The sequence below is a fragment of the Protopterus annectens genome, chromosome 1.part1, assembly GCF_019279795.1.
Source record: "Protopterus annectens isolate FY-2018-M chromosome 1.part1, PAN1.0, whole genome shotgun sequence".
Lineage (NCBI taxonomy): Eukaryota > Metazoa > Chordata > Ceratodontiformes > Protopteridae > Protopterus > Protopterus annectens.
In genome coordinates this window covers 965,972,552-965,996,353 of record NC_056726.1, presented here as the reverse complement: position 1 = coordinate 965,996,353, position 23,802 = coordinate 965,972,552, and the positions used below count along the sequence as shown (strand labels likewise).

At 39.4% G+C, this 23,802-nt stretch overlaps 1 protein-coding gene across 2 annotated transcripts in view; it reads left to right on the top strand.

Annotated features, from left to right (window-relative positions):
- ATP6V1C2 (ATPase H+ transporting V1 subunit C2) overlaps window positions 1–23,802 on the top strand; it is a 455,055-nt gene that overhangs the window by 210,939 nt on the left and 220,314 nt on the right. For both annotated transcript variants that reach the window (XM_044079287.1, XM_044079294.1), the window contains exons 4-6: window positions 4,872–4,970; window positions 5,056–5,124; window positions 6,097–6,189. In XM_044079287.1, coding sequence (XP_043935222.1) covers window positions 4,872–4,970; window positions 5,056–5,124; window positions 6,097–6,189 — 261 coding nt within the window. The remainder of the gene's footprint in view (window positions 1–4,871; window positions 4,971–5,055; window positions 5,125–6,096; window positions 6,190–23,802) is intronic.

Sequence of the window (23,802 nt, the reverse complement as noted above, 5' to 3'; positions counted from 1 at the left end):
TGTATCAAATCTTTGAATTTCCATGATAACAGCAAAGATTTCAAAATAAGCCAAAAACTTACCGAAGACTAAAATATGTTGTTTTATGTAAGATATATACTTTGTGATGAAGCAGATGTCATTTTAATAACTTCCATCACTGAAAATGGGCAGTATTCCAGTTGGACTTTCCCGGTTAACAAATGTTAAATAAATAAATATATAAGTAAATAAATAAATGAGTTGAGTTGTCCATCTTGGCTTTGGATATGGTGATGCAATGTATAGATTCGTTTGACATTACTTAACTGTGGTGAATCCATAAGGACTTAGAACATGTTCCTCATTAGTCTCTAAATACTCCACATTTACTTTTTCCAAAAATTATCTGTTTTTTTCCAACAAATATGGCCCGACTGACAGGTCAGTAGTTTCCAGATTCTGTCTTTCTCCAAATGTTTGTGAAGAAAACCCATTTATGCCCGTGTCTACTGTTTGGGTACCTTACCTACTCAAATGATTTGCTAAACAGGGTGTCTATTTCTTCCCTCAGTGCTTTAAGATTTTTAGAGTAACTTCTTGTGAGCCCTATTACCCTGACCATTATTAGTTTTAGGTGCAATTTTTTTAAACATATTTGTGTGTGTGTGTGTGTATGTGTGTGTGTATATGTATATATAAATATAAATATATATATATATATATATATATATATATATATATATATATACTTTTTTTTTTTTAATTTTTATTTATTTTATTTTATTTAACATTTGTTGACCGGGCTAGTCCAGCTGGATATATGTCCATTTTCAGCAGAGGCCCGGGGAGAAAAGCTCCATATGCAAGCATTTGTAAGAACAGGGTACAAATTAAGCATGTATATAATATATACATCAAAAATCATTAGATATTAACTACAAAACAGAAGTTGAGAAATAAAGAGTGTGTTTAGTTAAGCGTTTCTTAAAGCTAAAAGTTGCGAGTACCTAGATACACAAGGAAGGCTAGTTATTTAAAGCAGAAAAGTTGAGAGTACCTAGATACCCAAGGTAAACTAGTCAGGGTTGCTACAGGGGCAGAGCCAGTGGGTTTTGAGGTGTGTTTTGAGTTGGGATTTGAAGCAGGGAAGAGAGGATATTGCTGTGAGATTGTGAGGAAGTGTGTTCCAGGTTTTTCCTATTGTGTTCAAGAACAAGGATTAGCCTGCTGAGTTATTGGGTTTACTAGTCGATATAAGTAGTTTGTCGGAGGAACGAAGGCTTTTAAGATTGCAGTAAGGAGTGATAAGTGAAGTGAGAATGGGAGTGTTTGTGGGTTTGTAAAGGATTTTGTGGGCTAAGGAGATCTGGTTAAATAGAATTTGGTTTTGTAGTTCGAGCCATCGTAGTTGCCTTAAGTTTTGACAGTGATGTGTTCTAAAAGTAGAGTTAGTGGCAAATCTGGCAATATTGTTGTAGGCAGCAGACAGTTTGCTGAGGTTAGCTTTGGACACTGAAGTGTAGATAGGAGAGGCATACAGGAGAGTGGAAATAAGATGGGTTTGAGCGATGGAAGTTCTGGCAAGTGGAGTAAGGAATGGTTTAATTCTATAGAGGGAGCCTAGTTTTCTGTTAACTAATTTTATAGTATTGTTGATGTGCGTGTCAAAGGTCAGATTGTTGTCTATCTCAACTCCGAGGAGTTTGGTAGTTGGATCGGGTGATATGTTTGTGCCATTATTTGTTGTGACACAGAAATTCAGTGGAGAGGATTTTCGGGTTGGTGAGAAGAGTAATAATTTGTTTTTTTTGGGGTTCAAAATTAAGCATCATTTGAGGAACCACATCTCTACAGTTTCAAAAGTCTTTTGGGTGAGAGAGTCCAGTACAGAGGGGGATGAGGCAGAACAGATTAAAGTAGAATCATCTGCATATTGTATATAGGTGGCAGGAGAAATATGAGCATGAAGATCATTAATGAAAATTGAAAATAGGAGAGGGCCAAGAATTGAGCCTTGGGGGACTCCTAGAGTAATGGGGAGGTGGTTGGATAAGTTATTATGCCACCGCACAGCCTGTTGTCTGTTGTGCAGGTAAGAGTGGAACCACTTAATTGATATATATATATATATATATATATATATATATATATATATATATATATATATATATAAATAAAAATGTAAATGTTCATTTGTTCAAAATTTTAATATATACCTACTATTATATAGATGTCACATGTTGCATTCGAATACGCATGTGTTTTTATATACCTACTATGGATTCTATATATTTGTATACAAATATGTAATTTTATATGTTTTTGTTATAACTTTCTTTCTTCTTTTTCAGTGCAGTCGATCTGCTTTAGTTCATCCAAATAATGCCTTGCAGAAGATCAAACGTAGGTCATCGTACTCGCTGAGCAGAAGCAGTGCGACGAGTAATTGCAAATCAAACTGAGGAAGAACGGGCATCAGCGAATGAGTGAAACAGACAAAGAATGGCTCAAATACATGCCGAGGAAGCAGCAGAGCGACGTGCAGCCAGACTTGAGGATGCACAGTTGCGAGCACAACAATCGCGTTCTGCAGCTTCAGATCTGCTTCGTTCTCCTCGATCAACACCAGCGGACGAAATAAATGCTTGCCTAAAATACTCTACTTTGTGGCGACATGTAAAGACATTAAAATTAACTACAAATATGCGTGTCCAGCTAAAAAATGATCGATCAGCTGAGATATTCTCACATCAATTGCTGGAAATTGGGAATGGAAAGGTGCCGGTTGATCTGACCTCAGGACGAATTTAATTGCTTCATAACTTCTGCAATTTAGTGATGTCAAAAGAAGAATTGATTGAAAAAGTATTTCCCAATATTCAAACCAATTATAAGAATCACAATTGGCTGACTGAATGAGCTATTCTTGCAGCCAAGAACAAAGACGTCTATGAACTTAACAATATTATTTAGTCTAACATTCAAAGCGAGGCAGTCACATACAAGTCCATCGACACTGTTGTAGAAGCAGATGAAGCAGTTAATTATCCAACAGAATTTTTGAATTCACTCGATCTGCCAGGGATGCCACCGTACATACTGCAATTGAAAATCGGCGTGCCAGTTATCATTTTGCGAAATATCAACCAGCCAAAGCTATGCAGCGGCACGCGGCTTGCACTAAAAAAATTAATGAGCAACATGATAGAAGCAAAAATCTTGACAGGACCTTTCAAAGGTGAAGATGTCCTCATTCCTCGCATTCCTATGATTCCAACGGATATGCCATTTCAATTTAAGAGATTTGAATTCCCAATCGATTGGCATTTCCAATCACCATCAAAAAAGCTCAGGGCCAATCTTTAGAATTGTGTGGTTTAGATCTACACACGGATTGCTTCTCACATGGAAAATTATATGTTGTGTGTTCTAGAGCTGGCAAACCAGACAATCTCTATATCTGCACAGACAATGGAACAACAAAAAATATTGTATACCCACAAGCATTGTGAAATTAAACATATTAGAAACGTGCGCTTTGTCTTTTCTTTCTTTTCCATTTAACCAGACTGAGCCACAGCAACGCATGGCCGGGTACAGCTACTATATATATATATATATATATATATATATATATATATATATATATATATATATATAGGTCCCCTATGAAATTCCAAATGCACAGAATCCCGATGCCCAAAATGCGAGAAAAAGCCGAAACCCCACTTTGCGAAGACCAGAAGCGCGAAATTCAAAATCCCGATGTTAAGGGATTTTGAGTTAGCGCTTCTGGTGTTGCGGTTCAGGTAAGTATGTGTGTGTGTAAGTGTGTTTGTGAGGGGCTTTAGTGTGTGTAAATGTGTGTTGTGACTGTGGTGTGTGTGTGTGTGTGTGTGTGTGTGTGTGTGTGTGTGTGTGTGTGTGAGGGACTGTAATGTGTGGGTGTGAGTTTGCCTTGTGTATATGTTTGTGCAATCTCGGAGTTAGAATAATAAAGTAGGGGGTGTGGGGGGCACAGTAGTGTAGGGTGGTTTGTTTGGTTATGGGGGAGGGTGTGTGTATGTTTGTGTGTGTGCTGTATGTATGTATTAGTTTCGCAATTTTGAATTTCACGCTTTCACCGTTTCGGTAATGTGGGGTTTTGGGCTTTTCGTCTCAGTATTTTGGACGTCGGGATTCTGTGCATTCGGGATTTTGTAGGGGACCCATATATATATATATATATATATATATATATATATATATATATGTGTGTGTGTGTGTGTGTGTGTGTGTGTGTGTGTGTGGACTGAATACAGAAATCTTATTTTGGCTGCTTTATTCCTTTGCTTCACTTGAATGGATTTGGCAGTTTGTACATTTCTTAACAGATATTAATGAATGTCACAGTTTTATTGTTAAAATGCAATATTTTGATGACTGAAGAACATCAGTAGTATTAATCTGCTTTGCAGTGCAGAGGAATAAAGCTCTGACAGTGATCCAGGTGATCCATGTTTGATTAGAGATGCAGGCACTAGAGGAGCTGACAGGGGTGAAGTTATGTATAACAGCATGTAGTTATAGAATTAAGGATGTGCTTTCATTCACCTGTCATGGTGCAGGCATCAAAGCTGCTGAATACATGCAAGTGTATGGATACAGTATTGTTGGAGTTACACATGTCCAAAACTACCACAGGGATAACAGGAGCTATAGAGTGTGCAAGTGTATGGATGCAGTATTGTTGAAGCTACACATGCCCAAAGCTGCCACAGGTATATATTGGGAAGCTGATAGTCAGCAGGCAACAGGAAACAAGATGTGAAAAATGTTGTTTGCATTGGTAATGAACATGATAATAAAAATATATATTTTCAGTAATAAAACATTAACTGTGACATCTTTCTTTCTTTCTTTCTTTGTAGGGGAAACCTATTGACAAGGACCTTAACAGATGTTTTAAACAAAGATGATTTTGTCCTAAATTCTGAATACTTAACAACTCTTCTAGTTGTTGTTCCAAAGTAAGACATTTCAATCGTCTTGTTCCATTATACATATCTTTTCTGTAAAAAATATGATTCCCTTTCTCTTGCATGTTATCAACAGGACAAGTTACGCTCAGTGGCAGAAGACATATGAATCTCTAGCAGATATGGTGGTTCCCCGATCCACAAAGTAAGTAATGTTTCTAATTACCACTATATTTTCGTAAAGTTCTAAGGTTACATAGTTTTAGAGGAATTTTAAATACCTACTGTATTCCAGAACGATATGAGTGTTACGCTAATATGGGAGACCACAAATTACCCTCACAGCAGGTACATAAATATTAGTATCAGGGTTCCTTTACTTCTCTGCAATGAAACCAGCATTTTATAGGCCACAGGAGTATAGTTAGTGGAAGTTTATCACAGTCCTCCTGCCATAAACCTCTGAATTTGCTTCACAATTTTGAGAAGGGTCACTATTGCACTGATGTCTCTTCCAGTGCCCTAAAACTGATTGGGTATAAGTGTAATCAATTTCTCTTATCCCACTAACTATCCTTCTGTTAATATAGGTGGCACTGGTCCAATTCAAATTGAGGTGGATTTACCTGTTACACTGGCTCCCAGATCCAGCTTGTGTTCTTGGTCCTGCAGGGCCTACCTGGTAGAGGTCTACAACTACAGCCCTGTTTTCATTTTTCACAGATTGTTACTGATTCACCTTCTGCACCAGTACTTATTTAGGGGGCTTTTTTCAAGTAAAAGTTGTGGTAAAGGGGATTTAGGAGTGGTGGAAAAGGGAAGAAAAGAACATGGTGAAGCAGTCAGTGATTACTAGTACATAACAGGCATTATGGGCTCTAGAAGAAAAACAAGTATTAAAAAAAAAAAGTAGTGAAACTGATATTACAGCATTTAGGTGTCCATTATTTTACTTAGGCTGGGCTGTGAGGTAGGTTACTTCAGGGGGTAACATAATCACAAGGGAGTAAATGAACCCAGTTCAGACTATATAGGAAGTAGGAGAAGTCATAGAAAAAGTAAAGGCAAATTAGTATTGGTAGAAACAGAGCTCCTAATTATTAAATAAATTATTTCTGTAATGGCAAAAAATATTTATAATACATTATAGTAAACTGGTGTGTCTTTAATTATACAGAATGATTTTAGAAGATTCAGAAGGTGGTCTTTTTACTGTGAGTCTGTTTCAGAAAGTAGTGGAAGAATTCAAAGCCAAAGCAAGAGAAAACAGGTAAGTTCAATGACTGTACCACTTATAAATAACTTGCAAATAAATAAACTGTTCTCATACCGTTTTGCTGTAAGTCATTGTTTTTAATTTATCCTTTATTTACCAAGGTAGTCACACTAACCTAGTTAACTCATTTCAGGAGAGACCCAAGATGATACTATGAGGGGAGATTTTGACTAAGGCATCTTCTGCTGCTCTTTGCATTAGGTGCCATTGGATCTTTTACATCCACCTGAGCTACCACCAGCTCTAGCAGATAAGGCCTTGGTTAATATCTCATCCACAGGGCAGTACACCCCTTATACTGCATATCAGTACCTGGAAATTAATCCATGAAACTAGGGTGTAAATAGAACCCTCAGCCTTCTTACCTTACAACAGCAAAGGCAAGTGAGCTAACTGTTGTACCACTAACACTTAAATCTGAAAAAACATGTAGCTAAAAGGTAACACTTAACTTGTTGCTTGGATCTTTCAAAGATTCCAGCTAGAAAGGCACACTTAAATTGGAATAAATTACTTCCTGGTATACTATGGCATAGCTTAGTGTCTGGAGAACTATTACGTATTTCAGAGAAGGTTGATACAGGCACAGTTTGACATTTGTATTGGTGTCAACCATAAATATGACACATTTGTTATCAGCACTAAAATGCATGATCACTAATGAGCAACTGGAATTTAAGGGCTAATGTAGGTCTACCTTCTTTGAACAAAATTAAGTTTAACCGAATTTTACTTACCCAACCCCACTTCTCTGAAGCTGCATTCCACTGAAACCATGGACTGCTGAAATCCTTTCCCTGTGAAAGGAACCACTTGGCCACCTTGATGAACTTTGCCCTCTCTTCAGTGTAGTGCAATCTCAGAGTTGGTATATTTAATTGGGGGAGTATGGATGGCACTGGTGCAAAGCCCTCCACTTGGTGGGTTTTCTTTTGGTCCATTTAGGTTTATTCCTATGGTGGCCAAGTGGCTCCTTTCACAGGGAAAGGATGTTGGCAGTCTGTGGTTTCAGTGGAATGCAGCTTTAAAGAAGTGGGGTCAGGTAAGCAAAATTCGGTTAAACATAATTTTGTTCAAAGAAGGTAGACCCATATATATATATATATATATATATATATATATATATTTAAGTGTCTGTGTGTGTGTGTGTCTGTGTCTGTGTGTAAATTTCAACTGTTTTAAGTGTTTTTGGAAATGTTCTTTCATGATCACACCTATGAGAGTTGATTACAGAAGAGTCACATTACTGTCATGTAGCCCTTCTGCACAATTAGTATCCTAATCAAAAAGGTACTTAACAGCTACCAGAAGTGAGCAGGAGGTGATAAACTGATTACAGATTTTAAACAAATATTGAGAAAATAAATCTTAAATAGTGTGGCACCACCGAACATGCATGTCAGTCTAAGAGTATTAAGAAACAGCTTTTCAAATACAATGGCAAATGAGAAGGAGTACTTTGTTATACTGTATTATATGAATGTTGAACTGAACAACTATATAACCTGAAGAAGTACCCTTGTGGCATAGCAGGGTACAACCTTGCGTATAAGAAGTACAAGTACGTTACTGGACTCTACTAGTATAGACGTTGTGCGAGCCACCTCAATACAGGATCTGGTGCACTGCGTGTAACACATATGAACACAAACACACATTATCCCAATGCTGTGAGAGATTCCCTATAAATTAATAGACAACAAAACCAGAAACATAGTTAGATATGGATACAAATTATATTGAACGTTAAATTTTATTGAACGTTTGATTGGTTAGGTAATTACTTTTGGCGGTCTTTTTGAAAGTATTTAAAGTGAAGCATTGAATGTATTAGTTGTTCTGAAGAAATCTACATTGTGTAGATGAAAGCGCTTAACCTACAGTTCTTGTACTTCATTCAATAATGGATTTGGACATTGTGGATCGTGGTGTTTTGTCCAGGGGAGCTGTTTGTTGATCGATTGTTGGTTTAACTTATGGATACGTGTTACAGCAACATACACACTCAAAGTATAGTTGTCATACAGAAACCATAACACAAAATTGTAGATAGTATGTAGGCATGGCCAATAACCAACTGCCAGTAGTGTACGTGCAGTTTTCACAGGCACAGATATCCTGCAATAACCCTATAAAATTCACACCATTTGGAGGAGTGCCACATAGATGTCAACAGCATGTGAGCTCTCTATCTCTCAACACACCCACTGGCAATAGAAAGGTACTGTGCCACCCTTACAACATCCACATATGTGTATTACCAGGTGCTACAACAAGTGGAACATGACGTCAGTATCCTTAGTCTGTGCATCCACATTCCTGCGATGACCAGAAAGGTCTAAGTCAACATGCTTCATGGTCTGATATATATTCCTTGGGAGCTGCAAGGTTTTCCTCTTCAGCTTGCTTTTTCATGCAGTCTGGCTGCCAAGTTTATACACTGTGTACAAAACAACCATGCCGAGGTCATGGCTAAGAAGTGCAGAGTGTGACACCCACATGAAGCTGTCTTCATTGCACCACATGGCTCAGAAGTGTCCCCTTTCTGGTTTGTTTCAGCAAATACAGACTGGGATGCTGCATCACAGTCATCAGCCAACCCAGCTTCCAAACTCAAAAATGCATGGTCACATGGGAAGGTATAATAATGAAGGAAATACTCCCTGACATGTATAGCAGGTAGTGTAAACTGCATGCCCTACCAACTACACAGCCACACCAGCCTGTAAACTATCATGACAAGATAGGCATTATAGGTTTTCTCATATATGGGACACACACACTAGAGTAAGGAAACATTAGCAGTATAGTTATGACTGCCATCTCTCTGATGAAAACACACATATGCAATATGTAACCAGATACAAAATGTGTGAACCAAATCATAGTGCAAAAGATGGGCCCTCAACTCTTGACTCCCCACTACAGTCTCAGTGATCCAGACTTGATTAGTGAGTCTGGCTGCTAGAGGAACCAGCTCTAAGAATGGGAGTGAGTGGCTGAGGTCAGTGCACTAGTGCCATGTGGAGAGAGGTAGTTTGAGTGAGTTGCATGTGTGCCACCTAAAGAAATTTGGGTGGTATTGCAAGTAGGAAGATAGACTAGGCACAAATTCCTGGCCTGTCAAGTACTGAGTAGTACTGTAGCTGGAGTTGGTTTGTGTGTGTGTGTGTGTGTGTGTGTGTGTGTGTGTGTGTGTGTGTGTGTGTGTGTGTGTGTGCTCGCGCGCATGTGTGCACGTGTGCCCATGTATATGCACATGCGTGCACGTGTGAGTCTGAATGTGCGCACTTCTGTGTGCATGTTTCTGTATAAGCCAACATGCACCACAAGGCCAGCATTACAGGCAATGCTTTGATGGTGCACTCATCAACTGCCATGGAAGGGGAAAATTTAGGAGCAAAAACTCCTAAACCCACCAAATGACACCACCAGTCTGTAGTGCTCATATTCCTGCAGCATTTGCAGATGGCAGAAACAGACTTGGAGGGATCATGGTCATGGGGGGATGGATATGAGAATACAAAGAAAAAATTGTGCCAAACACCAAAGCTATGCACCCTCTATCATACAAGACTACCAACATCTATGACTTTGTAAAAGTAATGTTGTAGTAATTGAGAAACTCAGTCAAATCAGAACACATAGCTAATGACAATTTACTGCAGTATACCAGAATTACAACAAAAGCATACATACCAATAATAATGATTAGAACACATCATCACTTTAAGCAGTCCATACCAGTGAAACCACTCAGTTGTAAACAAATGAATGCAGCATAAAACGCTGTATGAAAGTCCCCATCCCAAAAATAAAAAGTCTAAAATGTACATTCCCAGATATGCAACACTGGCAGGAGCAGCCAAAGCACCAACACCAGCACAAAGGTAAGCAACACTAGGTGATGAACTTTGCACACCTCTCACAGCAGGTAATGACCATACCTCTTGACCTCTTAGAACAGGAAATCTGTACAAAGCCATAAAACAGTGGGACTAAGGCTCAAAAATAGGGACACATTTTAAATATTGCTCTTACAAACTTAGAAAGTTGATAGAATAACAGATTTTGCATTAGCATGAATTTTCTGAAGGGTATGAAGTCTGAAACTCAAATGTCTTATTATTTTCTAACATAAATCTTTAAGGATTTGCCAGAAAACCATAATTGTATGAAAAACGGACCAAAAATATGGGGCAAAAATCTGAACATTCTGAGAAAATCCATGTAATTAAGAGGTATGATAATGATCCCAGTGTCATCTCTCCAAATCTTCTTACTTTTGCATTCACCACAACCATACACACTACAAGAACATTTGAAACAAGAATATCATCTCACATTATACCTTAAGGGCATACTCAGCATCATGCATATGTGTAGATTTCATGAAAACGTTAGTAAAAAGAAAATAGCTCACAGGGCCATACTACCTACTTGAATTCCCACCCAAGAGAGCAGTATGACAGTTTTCCTGATGTGAATTGTCGCCCAATACTCATTAGAGAATACATAAAACTGATCAGCAGAGTGCTGCACATTCTCAGCACCTGTCATAAAGGATATTACATTAAAATATCACAGGAGTAAGGTGCTTAAACATTGCTAACATATGTATATACTTGATTAGCATAACAGCCCTAACACATTTTTATTTATTTATTTATGTTTTGTTGGCTGAGCTAGTCCCATTAGGTCTGTGTTCTATTTTCAGGTGATATCCACTCTGGAATTCATACTGGCTAGTAGGAATTTGGCTAGAGCACTGAGGAAATTCTCCTGATGTTCTTCATGTTTGAGTAATTTACAGGAAAATTAATGAGGGGTATCCAAAGCAGAAAAGATAGATTAAGAGATGAATATGGGATGTGGGATATCTTTCAGATTAACCTCCAGGAAGATACAAATTAATGGGCAGAAGAAGTACAAAGTAAAAGAAGAGCACAGGTTGTAAGGTGCAGTCTCAGTCATGCATTCTTTGAGTGTTATACAAGTAAAATTTATTTTAGCAGTTCAGTTGAAAAATTGGATAGTAGAAAAACAAACAATTTATGGTTATAGAAATGCAGCTGAAGAGGAGACAGAAAAAGCTAATATGATTGCAGTTCTGACATTATGGGTGATACAGAGAGGGAAATACACATAAGTTCTATATAATGAAAGATGAAAAGGGTGTTGAAGAAACAAAAACAAATGCACATTAGAAGTATGCTACATTAATAATTACATATTCAATTATTACGAGATTTTTGAACTATAGTAAATATAATGAGAAGAATTGTGAATATTCATATTAAAGTACACATTGTCTTTTTGATAAATGCCATGGAATATTTTACATCCACCTAAGCTACAACCAACTCAGACAGATGGAACCTGAGTTTAACATCTCATCCAAAGGACAGCACACACAAGACCGCAGCATCCACTTATGATGCAGTATAGTATTAGTAATGGTAAATGAGTGCAAACACCTCTGTGAGAGCCAAATTCAAAGCCTTCTGATCTGGCAGCATCCCAGGCAAATGCACTACCTGTTTAGACATCTACACCTCCATTCATGGAACAACTACATCCTACTTGATGCAATCTTTACAAGTATGAGCCTTATTAATTCACCATTCTAATTTCCCTTTACTATTTTCATAATCTTGTAATACTGTCTGTTTTGTGTAACAATACTATAAGTGCTATTAAACATTCCTTATTATGAAACTATTTACAGTTATATATGCAAATGCCTATTTGTAAGCAATATAACATGATATATTTCAACAACAATATATAGTAGCCAGACATAGACAAACTGTATATCACTGACCAGGCTGCAATAAAAATAACAGTGAAAATTGTATTTTATTTGCCTAATGAGTCAGGAGTCTGTTCCATTACTTGTTTCCTCAGTTGCTTAATGTACTGATGCTGTGCTCAAACAGGTCATTCCACATATGTCTATACCACTTCCCATACTGAGGAATGCCCAAAACAAGTGTGACACTAACCTGTGTTTTCCTACATATCATAGCACCACAGCAACTGGAAAATCACAGTGGCCAGGAACAAAAAGATTGGATATAGCAAGATTCCAAGAGGTGGATGCAAGGGACAGTGTCCCTCTTGCTTCACCTGGGTCCAAAAAGTTCATCTTTGTAGGCATGCTCAGGGTAAATCATGGTATATTGCAGCAGTCTCCTACTTGATTTTAAGCAGGTACTAAGACTCAGACCACTGGCAACCAAAATAATGCCTGCAAGAACATGTGCCTTTTATAGCCTTGGCCAGCAGTTTGACAAACTATAATAATGTCATACACATGCAAAGACTGTGTTGCTAAGCACACATGCCACATATGAAAAAGTGTGTGTCAGTGTGTGCAAAGCAATGATGCACTCTGCTGTTGTGAAAAAAAACGAACAGCAATGTGCTTTGCTTTAAGGCTGATTTATACCACTTTGTACAATCGCATTTTTTAAGTAATTCAAAGACATTCCTGATATAACAGAACCTCAGTATAAATTGGGTAGTACATTTTGAAAATATCATGGGAACATATTAATTAACATTAAAAGTTTCCTTAATGACTCTTGGCTTTGTACCTGTACTAGCCCAGGCTAAGTGGCTGGTGAATTGCTTGCTCTTGCTAGTCCAGCTCTGACTACTAGCTATAATTAAACTTAACACATAGCAACACTAAACCCACATATGCAGAGGCCCTTAACATTAACCTGCCCAAGCAACAAGGACCTCCGAAGCTGAATCGCAAACAAACACCAGTCACAACCAAAGTGACACATAGCTCACAACACCAGTGTGACACCCACAAACAGCCCCTAAGGCAAGACAATGTACCCAACACTTTAGTCATAGGTGACTCTATAGTCAGGCACACTGATGTCCCACTCACCAGGCTGAACAAGGAGAAAATTACAGTCAGCTGCCTGTCGGGTGCCAGGATCTGCCACATAACGCATGCACTCAAGTCACTCCACAACAAGTACAAATACGACTCTGTCATTGTCCATGCTGGAGTGAATGACTTGAGACATACCTCCCTGGACTACATGAAAAGAGACATGGAAGAGCTCTTGGATCATGTGGCCCAGGCAGGTATGACCCTAGCCCTAAGTAGCATCCTGCCTTCGCCCAGAATGATACCACAGTATAAGGACAAAATGATTGACTTCAATTGGCCAAGCTTCTGGTGTCATTCAAAGGGGATCCATTATCTGCCAGCCTGGGAAGATATAATCGACAAACCATGATGCTTTGCCAGAGATGGTCTGCACCTGTCACCCCTGGGATTCAGGTTACTGGCTAAAGCGCTTGCTACCCCTATGCTGCCTTTTTTATGCAAGGTTCAAAGGACAAAACCACCACCGTAACAGATACAAGCATACAAAATCTGAAGGTAATGCTACTCAATGCTAGAAGTCTAAACCTCAAAATGCACTCTCTCGAGGCACTCCTAAAAATGGAGAACATCGATATCTGTGCAGTAACTAAGACCTGGTTCAAGGCTCCAGAGAGCACCCCTGCGATACCAGGCTACAACTCTTACCACACTTTTCGGCCACAAAACCAAGACCAAAACACTAAAGGTGGAGGAGTGTCCATATTCACCAAGGATATTCACATCTCCAGGCTAGTTGCCCAACACAATGCATCTGAAATTCTACAGGTGCAATTAACATTAGGTAAGACTGCAATCCAAATTGTAGCTTGATAAAGATCCCCCACCATGACCCAAGATTCTCACTACACCTTTCTAAACATACTGGAAAATATTAAGATACAACCAAACACCCTAATACTGGGTGATTTCAACTACCCTGCCATTAACTGGGAAAACTACTTGGGTACCAACTCCTTTTCCCAATGGTTCTTGGAATTTATAAATTCCAATGCCCTGGATCAACTAATCCATTGTCCCACCAGGGGCTCCAATATCCTAGACCTGGTCATTACCAGATAGATGCTCCACACCAGTGGTCACCCCCTCATTGGTCAGGTCTGACCATAAGCAAATCACCCTTGACATCCACCCCCCCACCCCCCAGTAAGGAAACGTCCTTAAAAAACTTCTCCAAAGCCAACTTCATGCTGCTGAAGTCAGAAGTGACAAACTTCATGATCCCCATGCAGATGGGATCTGAAAGTTCGACTGCAGAATCCTACACTAAGGCACTGTACAAGCACATCCACTTGTGCATGAATTGTGCCATTCCAAATAGAACCAAGATGCTCTCCACCAAAAAAAAGAAGCCAACCTGGTGGTCCCCTGCTATAAACAAACTATACAACAGAAGGAAGAAACTTGCAGAAAAGAGGAAAATCCCAGGATACAAAAAACTCCCTCACCAGCCTCAGTAAGAAACTGAGATCCCTCATAAAATCCTCAAAAGCTAATTACGAAAATAAAATTGCCAAAGATTCCAAAGACAACCACAAGGCATTCTATAGTTATGACAAGAGTCTAAATGGCAATGCTCAGATCTGATCTGAGCTTCAACAGAATGGCATTAAATATACTGATCCCAAGGATATTGCCAATATCCTGGCAGATCGATTTAGTGCCAACTTCACCCCCCTCTCACCCCCTAAACGGCCCATCTCAATACCAGAAGATTGCCAAATTCCTGTAATAATGACCACACAGGTAAAAAAACGCACTCTCCAAAGCTAAGAATACAGCATCCATGGGACCAGATGACATCCCGGGCTGTGTATTACATGAACTACAAAATGAACTGTCACCTCACCTAAGTGTCATGTTTAATCATAGCCTCACCTCAGGCTTCATGCCCACTGAGTGGCACACAGCCATAGTTATCCCACTCCACAAGGGGGGATCCACCTCGGATCCCGGGAACTACTGTCCCATCAGTCTGATGAGCCTGATCTGCAATGGCATGGAAAGCATTATCATGGAACTTATAAACAAAGACATTGACAACCTTCAAACACTGGACCCCACCCAGTTTGGGTTTGTGAAGGGCCGATCTTGTCTGCTGAACCTGATTGACTTCTTTGAATCAGTCTCCAGAGCTGTGGACGAGAGTAAGGCAGTCCACACAGCCTATCTGGACCTCACCAAGGCCTTTGACATCATCCGCCACTCTGGAATCATAGATAAACTTACTAAGCTGGGCATAAATCTCTACATCACTTGATGGGTTGCCAACTGGCTTACTGACAGAACCCACACTGTAAAAGTAGCCAACTCCAAATCCATCTCTAGACAAGTGACAAGTAGAGTATCTCAGGGTTCAGTCCTGGGACCACTCTTGTTTGGCATCTACTTCTCTGAAGTACAGGCCAACACTAAGGGACTCTGGCTAACAAAGTTCGCAGATGACTGCAAACTGGGAGCCATTATTGAATCCCCAAATTATGTAGATATTCTACAAATGGGCCTTACAGAAACAAATGCCTGGTGCCAGAGCCACGGGCTCAAGCTTAATGCCAAGAAATGTATAGTTATCCCCTTTGGAAAAAAACATGTACCCATGAATTACCACATAGGTGGCAGTACACTAAACATCAAAAGTGTGATGAGAGACTTAGGGACACAGGTGGACAGTGGTCTCACCTTCGATAACCACATCACCACAACATTCAGGAAATCCTTCTATGTGGCAGAGCTCATCACCAAGGGATTTTCATCCAGAAAAAAGGAGGTCATTGTCCCACTGTACTCATCTCTCATTAGACCCATTATAGGGTATAATCCCCCATTTGGTATGTACCTCACAAGACATCTGCAACAGCTGGAAAGGCCACAGAAATACCTCACTAAAAGAATCACAGGCCTAAAGCAGATGCCATATGCTGACCATCTAAAAAAACTCCAGCTATACTCTGTGGCATATCGTCTACTCAGAGGTGATTTCTGCTTAACGTACAAGGCCATGTCAAACCCTGAGCTGTTGAACATGCTCCACTTAAACAAATCCCAATACCTCAGAGCCAGACGCTCCAAGGATCTAAACCTTGTCATCACAATGAACAAAACATGCTGGAGTGATAGGTTCCTGACCCAGAGACACCCCATATTCTGGAATAGACTGCCCATACATGTCAAGCAGAGTGCCTCCTTGGCCCTCTTCAAAAGGAACCTTGATGATTGGATGGAAGATAGGAAATTCACCCTGAGGATCATGTCAATCGCCCTACTAGACAGGGGTCCAGAGAAGTAAATATTGTGGGAAGAAATATCCAGGGAATTGTTATGGCTAGGCTTGTATAGGCCCTAGGGCCGATAGCCTAGTACCAACCTATGAACCTATATTGTGTAAATTTAACTGAATTACTATTTTAAAAACGTGTACTTACTGCTTCTCTGTAAAATTGTCTTTTGCAATATGTGTACTGTCAGAAAAATGCTATTGACTATGCTGTAAAATTGTGTAGTGGTAAGTTTTTATGTATTTTTATGATACATGTGGAGCTTTTCTCCCCGGGCCTCCGCTGAAAAGGGGTCTTCACCCAGTCGGACTTTCCCGGTAACCAAATGTAAAATAAATAAATACATTTTATGTGCTTATTACACTGTTAAGGAGTTTTGTTTGCTGCATGCAGTAAAAATAAACGGAAGGGATATATTTTTGACCAAACACTGCAGCTATATAGTCCAGAATTGCAGTGTGTTCATGCTCTTGAATATGTATCACAGGATGTACATGTCTGTAGTGATCTCAATACAACATAAATGCACTGTTTTGGAACACACCTACTAAAGTGAAGACCACAGTTTGTCTGTTATTTTGTTGCAGATACTGATAGTAGAGGGAAATAATGTACTATATTTTATAAACTGACAAGTGATGATACCGTTTATGAAAGGCACCAAGATTTCATGTCAATAAAACAAATATCCAACCACTAAAATCACATTACATTAAAAAGAAATGAGATCCACTACAATAAGAAATAGAGAAATTGAAGTAATGTGAAACAGCAAACCTAAAACCATGTAATCATAAAAAGGAATAAACAAAATGAAGTAAAACAGAGGGTTTTTTTTACAGAAGCTAGACATCCTGCACTGCCTATTGTGGGGAGCTTTTTCCCCACACCCTATTCCTCAGATATAATATTTCTGTGATAAGACACTCATAGAGGAGTCAGCAACTTCATTAGTTGTGCTATTTTGTGTCTGCACAGTTCATTTTTTGACAACAATCTTTTTTTTTTTGCTTTTACTTGAGTTACACTGGTAAACAGAACTTTGTTGAAATTGGCTTCCTTTATAACCTCATGCTGTTGGCTGTGGTAATGCTGCTGTACTGCCCACAAGCTGGCCAGATGCATAAGTAACACAGTAAGTATTCTGTACCTAACTGCTCATACACTGGGGTCACCCTGTGCTTTACTGCTCATACACTGAGGCATGCTGTGCCTCACTGCTCATACACTAGGGTCACTCTGTGCCTCCCTGCTCATACACGTAGGCCACATTGTGCTTCACTGCTCATACACTTGAGTAACACTGTGGCTCACTGCTCATACACTTGGTTAACACTGTGGCTCACTGCTCATACACTGGGTCACACTGTGCCTTACTGCTCATACACTGGGGTTACACTGTGCCTTACTGCCTATACACTGTGGTCATGCTGTGCTTTACTGCTCATACACTGGGGTCACACTGTGCCTCACTCTTCATACACTGGGGTTATGCTGTGCTTCACTGCTCATACAATGGGGACACCCTGTGCCTCACTGCTCATACATTGGGGTCATACTTTACCTAACTGCACATACACTGGGTTCATGCTGTGCCTCAGTGTTCATACACTGGTGCCATGCTGTACCTCACTGCTAATATACTGGGGTCACACTGTGCCTCACTGCTCATACACTGGGGTCACACTATACCTCACTGTTCATACACTGGGGTTGCTCTAAGCTTCACTGCTCATACATTGGGTTCACACTGTGCTTTGCTGCCCATACACTGGGGCCACACTGTGGCTTACTGCTCATATGCTGCGGTCACACTGTGCCTTAGTGCCCATACACTGGAGTCACACTGTGCCTCAGTGTTCATAAACTGGGGTCATGCTGTGCCTCACTCTTCATACATTTGGGTCTCACAGTGCTTCACTGCTCATACACTAAGGTCACACTGTGCCTTAATGCCCATACACTGGAGTCACATTGTGCCATACTGCTCATACACTGAAGTGACACTTTGCCTCACTGCTCATACACTTGAGTCATGCTCACTGTTCATGCACTGGGGCCAAGCTGTGCCTCACTGCTTATGCACTGGGATCACACTGTGCCTCACTGCCCATATGCTGTGGTCAGACTGTGCCTGCACATACACTGCTCATACACTGGGGTCTTGCTGTGCCTCACTACTCATACACTGGAGTCACACAGTGCCTCACTGCACATACACTGCTATCATGCTGTACCTCACAACTCATACACTGGAGTCATGCTGTGCCTTTTTGCTTATACACTGAGGTCAGTATGACACTTAGATGTGTTGTAGGTAGCGAGATCTATAACAGCATGCTGCTGGTTTCATTACCATTTTAGGTGAATTACATCATAGCTTTCAGGAAGCAACATTAACTGTTAATACTTGCGGCATAGTGTTCACAAGCTGGCTGTGTCATTTCCCTGACATGGCATTTATTAGAATATGTGCTGCTGACAACCTTGTATTATAGAATTAAAAACACTTGTTCTTCACAGATGTTTAACAATGTCAGTCTCATACAGTGGCAAGCACAGACATCATCATGCTTCAGGGAGTGTAACCAGTAACTATCAGCCATCAGTTCTTTGGGCAGAAACAGACTTCTCATCCTCAAAGGGTGAAGCCTAATCTTTTGAGGGTGAGAAGCAGCAGAAGATGGTATATACCTTGTACTTGAGGCAAGGTAACAGTACCAATGCTGTACTTGCATTGCACATGCAGTTTCACATGGGTATCAGGAATCAGAAAGATATGAATGTTTCAGCAACTGAGCAGGCTGCAAAAACATTCCTAGCTTGTATATAGGTTCATAGGTCAGTACTAGGCTAACTCCCCATGTGGGCCATTTTAAGCCTAGCCAATTATACCATTTGAGAATCAAACCCTGCACCTTGTGTTTGTAAGGCAAACACCTTAACCATTATGCCAAACCCAAACCCCTTATGCCAAACCCAAACTTAGTAATTTTAATGTTCACTGGTTTCCTCACATTCATGCATCACTTACTAACCATTTCCTAAAATCCTCAGTTTATCAGTTGGTACACATTCCTACTCCTCAAACCTTAAATCAGACAGCCATCACACATTTGACTGAGTTATAACCAATAGCCTATCTGGACTCAGTTCTTGCTCCCTTTCTTAGAGACCATTGCCTTATTTCTCACTACTATCTCAGCAAAAACTCCTTAATCTCCCACCATCTTCCTCAATTACTGTAGGTTCAGGTCAAAGAATTAGAGTATACTGTACATGGAGATTGTGGGAAAACAGCTTTACATGAACAGTCACATGTTTCTGACTATACAAGAATCCCCTGACCATGGCAATGGCATGGACACCCACCACAAACAGTCACAAGTTTCTGACTATCCAAGAATGTGTGTATCCCCAGCCAGCTATGTATACCCTGTGTTGGGTATGTATCTGTTGATATTCTGGATATAAGGATGACATTTCTGATGCATGTTTTGCATAACATAAGCACTGCAATGCTTACCTTATGCTTCATCATTGTTATGTCATGTATGCACATCATTTAACTGCTTAGAGAATTGTCTGTAACACAATAGGGAAACACTGATGTGACAAATAATGCAGAGACATTGACATATGTTATGCTACATTTGAGCATGCCAGATACTGGTGAAAATGCCCCAGCACCGATGTCCTTGTGCCTGTTGTGTGACACATACTATTGGTGTTGTTTCCTCTAAACCCTCCTCTTCATCATGTTGTGCATGGCCATCAGATTCACCTATTTATGTGCTGTTTAGCAGGCACCATCACCACATCCACATATTATTGTATAGCATGGTTCATAGGTAGGTACTAGGCTATCTGTCTGAAGGCATTTATAAGCCTAGCTGGAATGTGTTGGCTTTCACCACCCCCTTAGATTAGTTCCCTGTACCTCTGTCCAGCAGAGCCATTGAACTGATCCCTGGGGTAAACTTTCTGTTTCCCATCCACTCGTCAAGCTTTCTCTTGAAGAGGGTTAGCAAGGTAGGTAGGCTGGTACTATCCATACTGCCATTTCCCCTGAGTAGTTATCCCCCCCCCTGAGGTATCCAGACATTAGAACTGCCACTTATTCAGGATACCAAACATACTGCATTACTCCAGATTTGGCTCCATTCCTGTTATACCTCTTTTCAGCACAGAATATCAGATTAGTGAAGTATAGACTATAAAATATAAGTGTTTATATATATATATATATATATATATATATATATATATATATATATATATATACACATTTATTGATATATACATATATATATATATATATATATATATATATATATATATATATAATGTGTGTATGTGTGTGTGTGTGCATGTGTGTGTGTGCGTGTGTGTGTGTGTGTGTGTGTATATATATATGTATATATGGTTCCCTATCAGAAGCCTGAAACACTATAAGCCTGAAAATCTAAATCCTGTAACCAAAAGCCTGAAAATTCAAAATCCCAAAAACCCAAAATCCTGAAAACACAAAATGGACATACTGACGTCATTGTGGCTTTGCTATTGTTAGCCCTGTGGTGTTAGGTCATGCATTGGGTTCAGGTAAGTGTGCGGTTGGTTTTCTGTTAGGGTTAGGGGCGGTTTAAGTGAGTTAGGGTTAGGACGCAGGTTAGGCATGTATGCAATAGTGACAAATATTGGGGTTAGGGGCGGTTTATGTGAGTTAGGGTTAGGGCGCGGGTCAGGTGAGTGTACGATAGTGACGGACCTTAGGGTTAGGGTTAGGGTCAGGGTCAGTCGGTAGATATTAGTGTCTTTATAGTGACATATTAGCATTATTTGTGTTTTCAGGATTTTGAGTTTCAGGAGTTTGGGTTTTCGGGATTTTGAATTTTCAGGCTTTTGGTTTCAGGATTTTGATTTTCAGGCTTATAGTGTTTCAGGCTTCTGATAGGGAACCATATATATATATATATATATATATATATATATATATATATATATATATTGTCAAAGGAAAAAACTTCAAAGACCAATTCACATTAGGTTCAAGCAAGACACCCTTTATTACTTGCAGCAAGGAGACAAAGCATGTAGGCACAAGATTTGTCTGAATTATTGGTGATTAGTATGTTATTCTTATGCAGTTCTCTTCCTGTCACACAGAAAATGTTACCATTCTATTGCTAACATAGTTAGACACAGCTTTCTGTATGTTCTACAGAAAATGTTGCTAGACTTATTGCTGACCAAGTTAAATTATCTACTGTTTTGTAAAACATTGAGAAAAACAACATGGCCTTGGGCTTATTTTAGTCCATTTCAACTTTTCCGTTCTTCAGTTGCACTGTTCTAATACATATGTTACATTTTGTCTAGATTCAAGGTACATTTCTAGCTTTGGTACAAGTAATGCTGACTACGGTTTAAACTTTCAAGCATCTATTGTTTCCTTTATTAATAGCTTCTAGCAGCTGCAAGTTTCTCATGGCATAAGCAGAAATGAATATCCCTTTGTTAAGTTTCATGACATTGGCAGAAATGAAATGCTTCTTATTATTTTCATGACATTAGTAGAAATGAAATGCTTCTTGTTAAGTTTCTAATAGCTGTGCAGATTCATGCAGTGTGAACGGAATAAATGTATTAACCCTTTTAAATCTTGAATGCACTAAGCATGCATATTACTGTTACACATTTTTCTAACATATATATATGGGTCTACTTTGACCCATCGAAATAACATTTCAGTGAAAGTCAGTTTCGCTAGCCCGGTTTTGTGAAAGTGCATTTCTCCAGAAATGCACTTTCGCGAAACTATTGTTCACCGAATACATAAATAAATGACACTAAATTATGCAGGGGGGCAAGCCCCCTGCATCCCCCCATGTGGGGGGTTGTGCCCCCAAAACCCCCAGTGCTAATATTTACCAACTCCACGATTGTACTACAGTGGGGAAAAGTGAAAACTCCCTTATCCCCACTGTACCACGATCTCCAATAACAACCTTGGTGAACTATAGTTTCATGAAAGTGCATTTCCGGAGAAATGCACTTTTGCGAAACCAGTCTAGCGAAACTGAGTTTCGCTGAAATGTTATTTCGATGGGTCAAAGTAGACACACATATATATATATATATATATATATATATATATATATATATATATATGTATGTATATCTATATATATATCTATATATATATATATATATATATATATATATATATATATATACATATATATATATATATATGTGTGTGTGTTTGTATGTATACATACGTACATATATATATATAAGTAGACACACACACATATATATATATATATATATATATATATATATATATATATATATATATATATATATATATACTAACCCCAAGGTCTCTATACCTCAGAGAAAGGAAAATACTATGAGACACAACAATCTTAGACTTGGTATAAAAGTTTGCATTTTCACACATTCAGTCTCACTATTTTGGGACTAGCACTAACAAGCCTTGGAATACCAAATTGTTCAGATAGAACCGTATTTGCCTATGAACATCCAGGGGGTAGAGGCAATACTCTCCCTAATTAGAATGATTAGGAAAAAATACTGGAAGATCAATAGACTGGTTGATAGACTGCTCTGACACCACTTCTGGTAAAAAGGAAGAATTAGTTCTCAGTGATACCCTATCCTTATGGAAGATAAGGTAGGGAGGTTTGATGCATAAGGCTTGAAGTTCTGACAAACGTCTGGCCGATGTGATTGCAACCAGAAACAAAGTTTTCCAAGAGAGATAATCACATGAAGACACAGGTTCAAAAGGGGGAGCTGTTAGGGCTTGTAGGACCAAGGCCAAATCCCAAGGTTGTATTAGTTCTGTACAGGGAGGTTTTAGGTGAAGAACCCCCTTCAAGAAAGTTTTACGGAGTCTATGTGACACGAGTGAAGTATCCTGAAAACCAGTGTGGAAATTTGAAATGGCAGCTAAATGAACATGAATAGTAGAGGCAGACACCTCAGAGTGGAAAAGATGTGATAAGTAATCCAGAACTACCGAAACTGGGGTTGACAAGGGGTCTTATTGTTTATTTGCTGCCCATAATGAAAACCTTTTCCATTTACTGAGATAGGTTAGTCTGGTGGACAATTTATGAGATTCAATAAGAATATTGCGCACTGGGGATGAGAGGTTATCTTGCCTGGCAATCATTGGAAGTGGAGAAACCAAGCTGTTAGCTTAAGGGTTGTTAGATTGGGATGAGTCAGACCCTGCAGATGGAGATCAGCATTGGGGATGGATTGAGGATCCATGGTTGATCTACTAGGTGAGGCCAGAGGAAGGGGAACCAGACTTGCTGAGGCCAATATGGAGCAATGAGAATCACTTTGCTTTTCAACTGCCATGCTTTCTTCAGAAATTGGGAG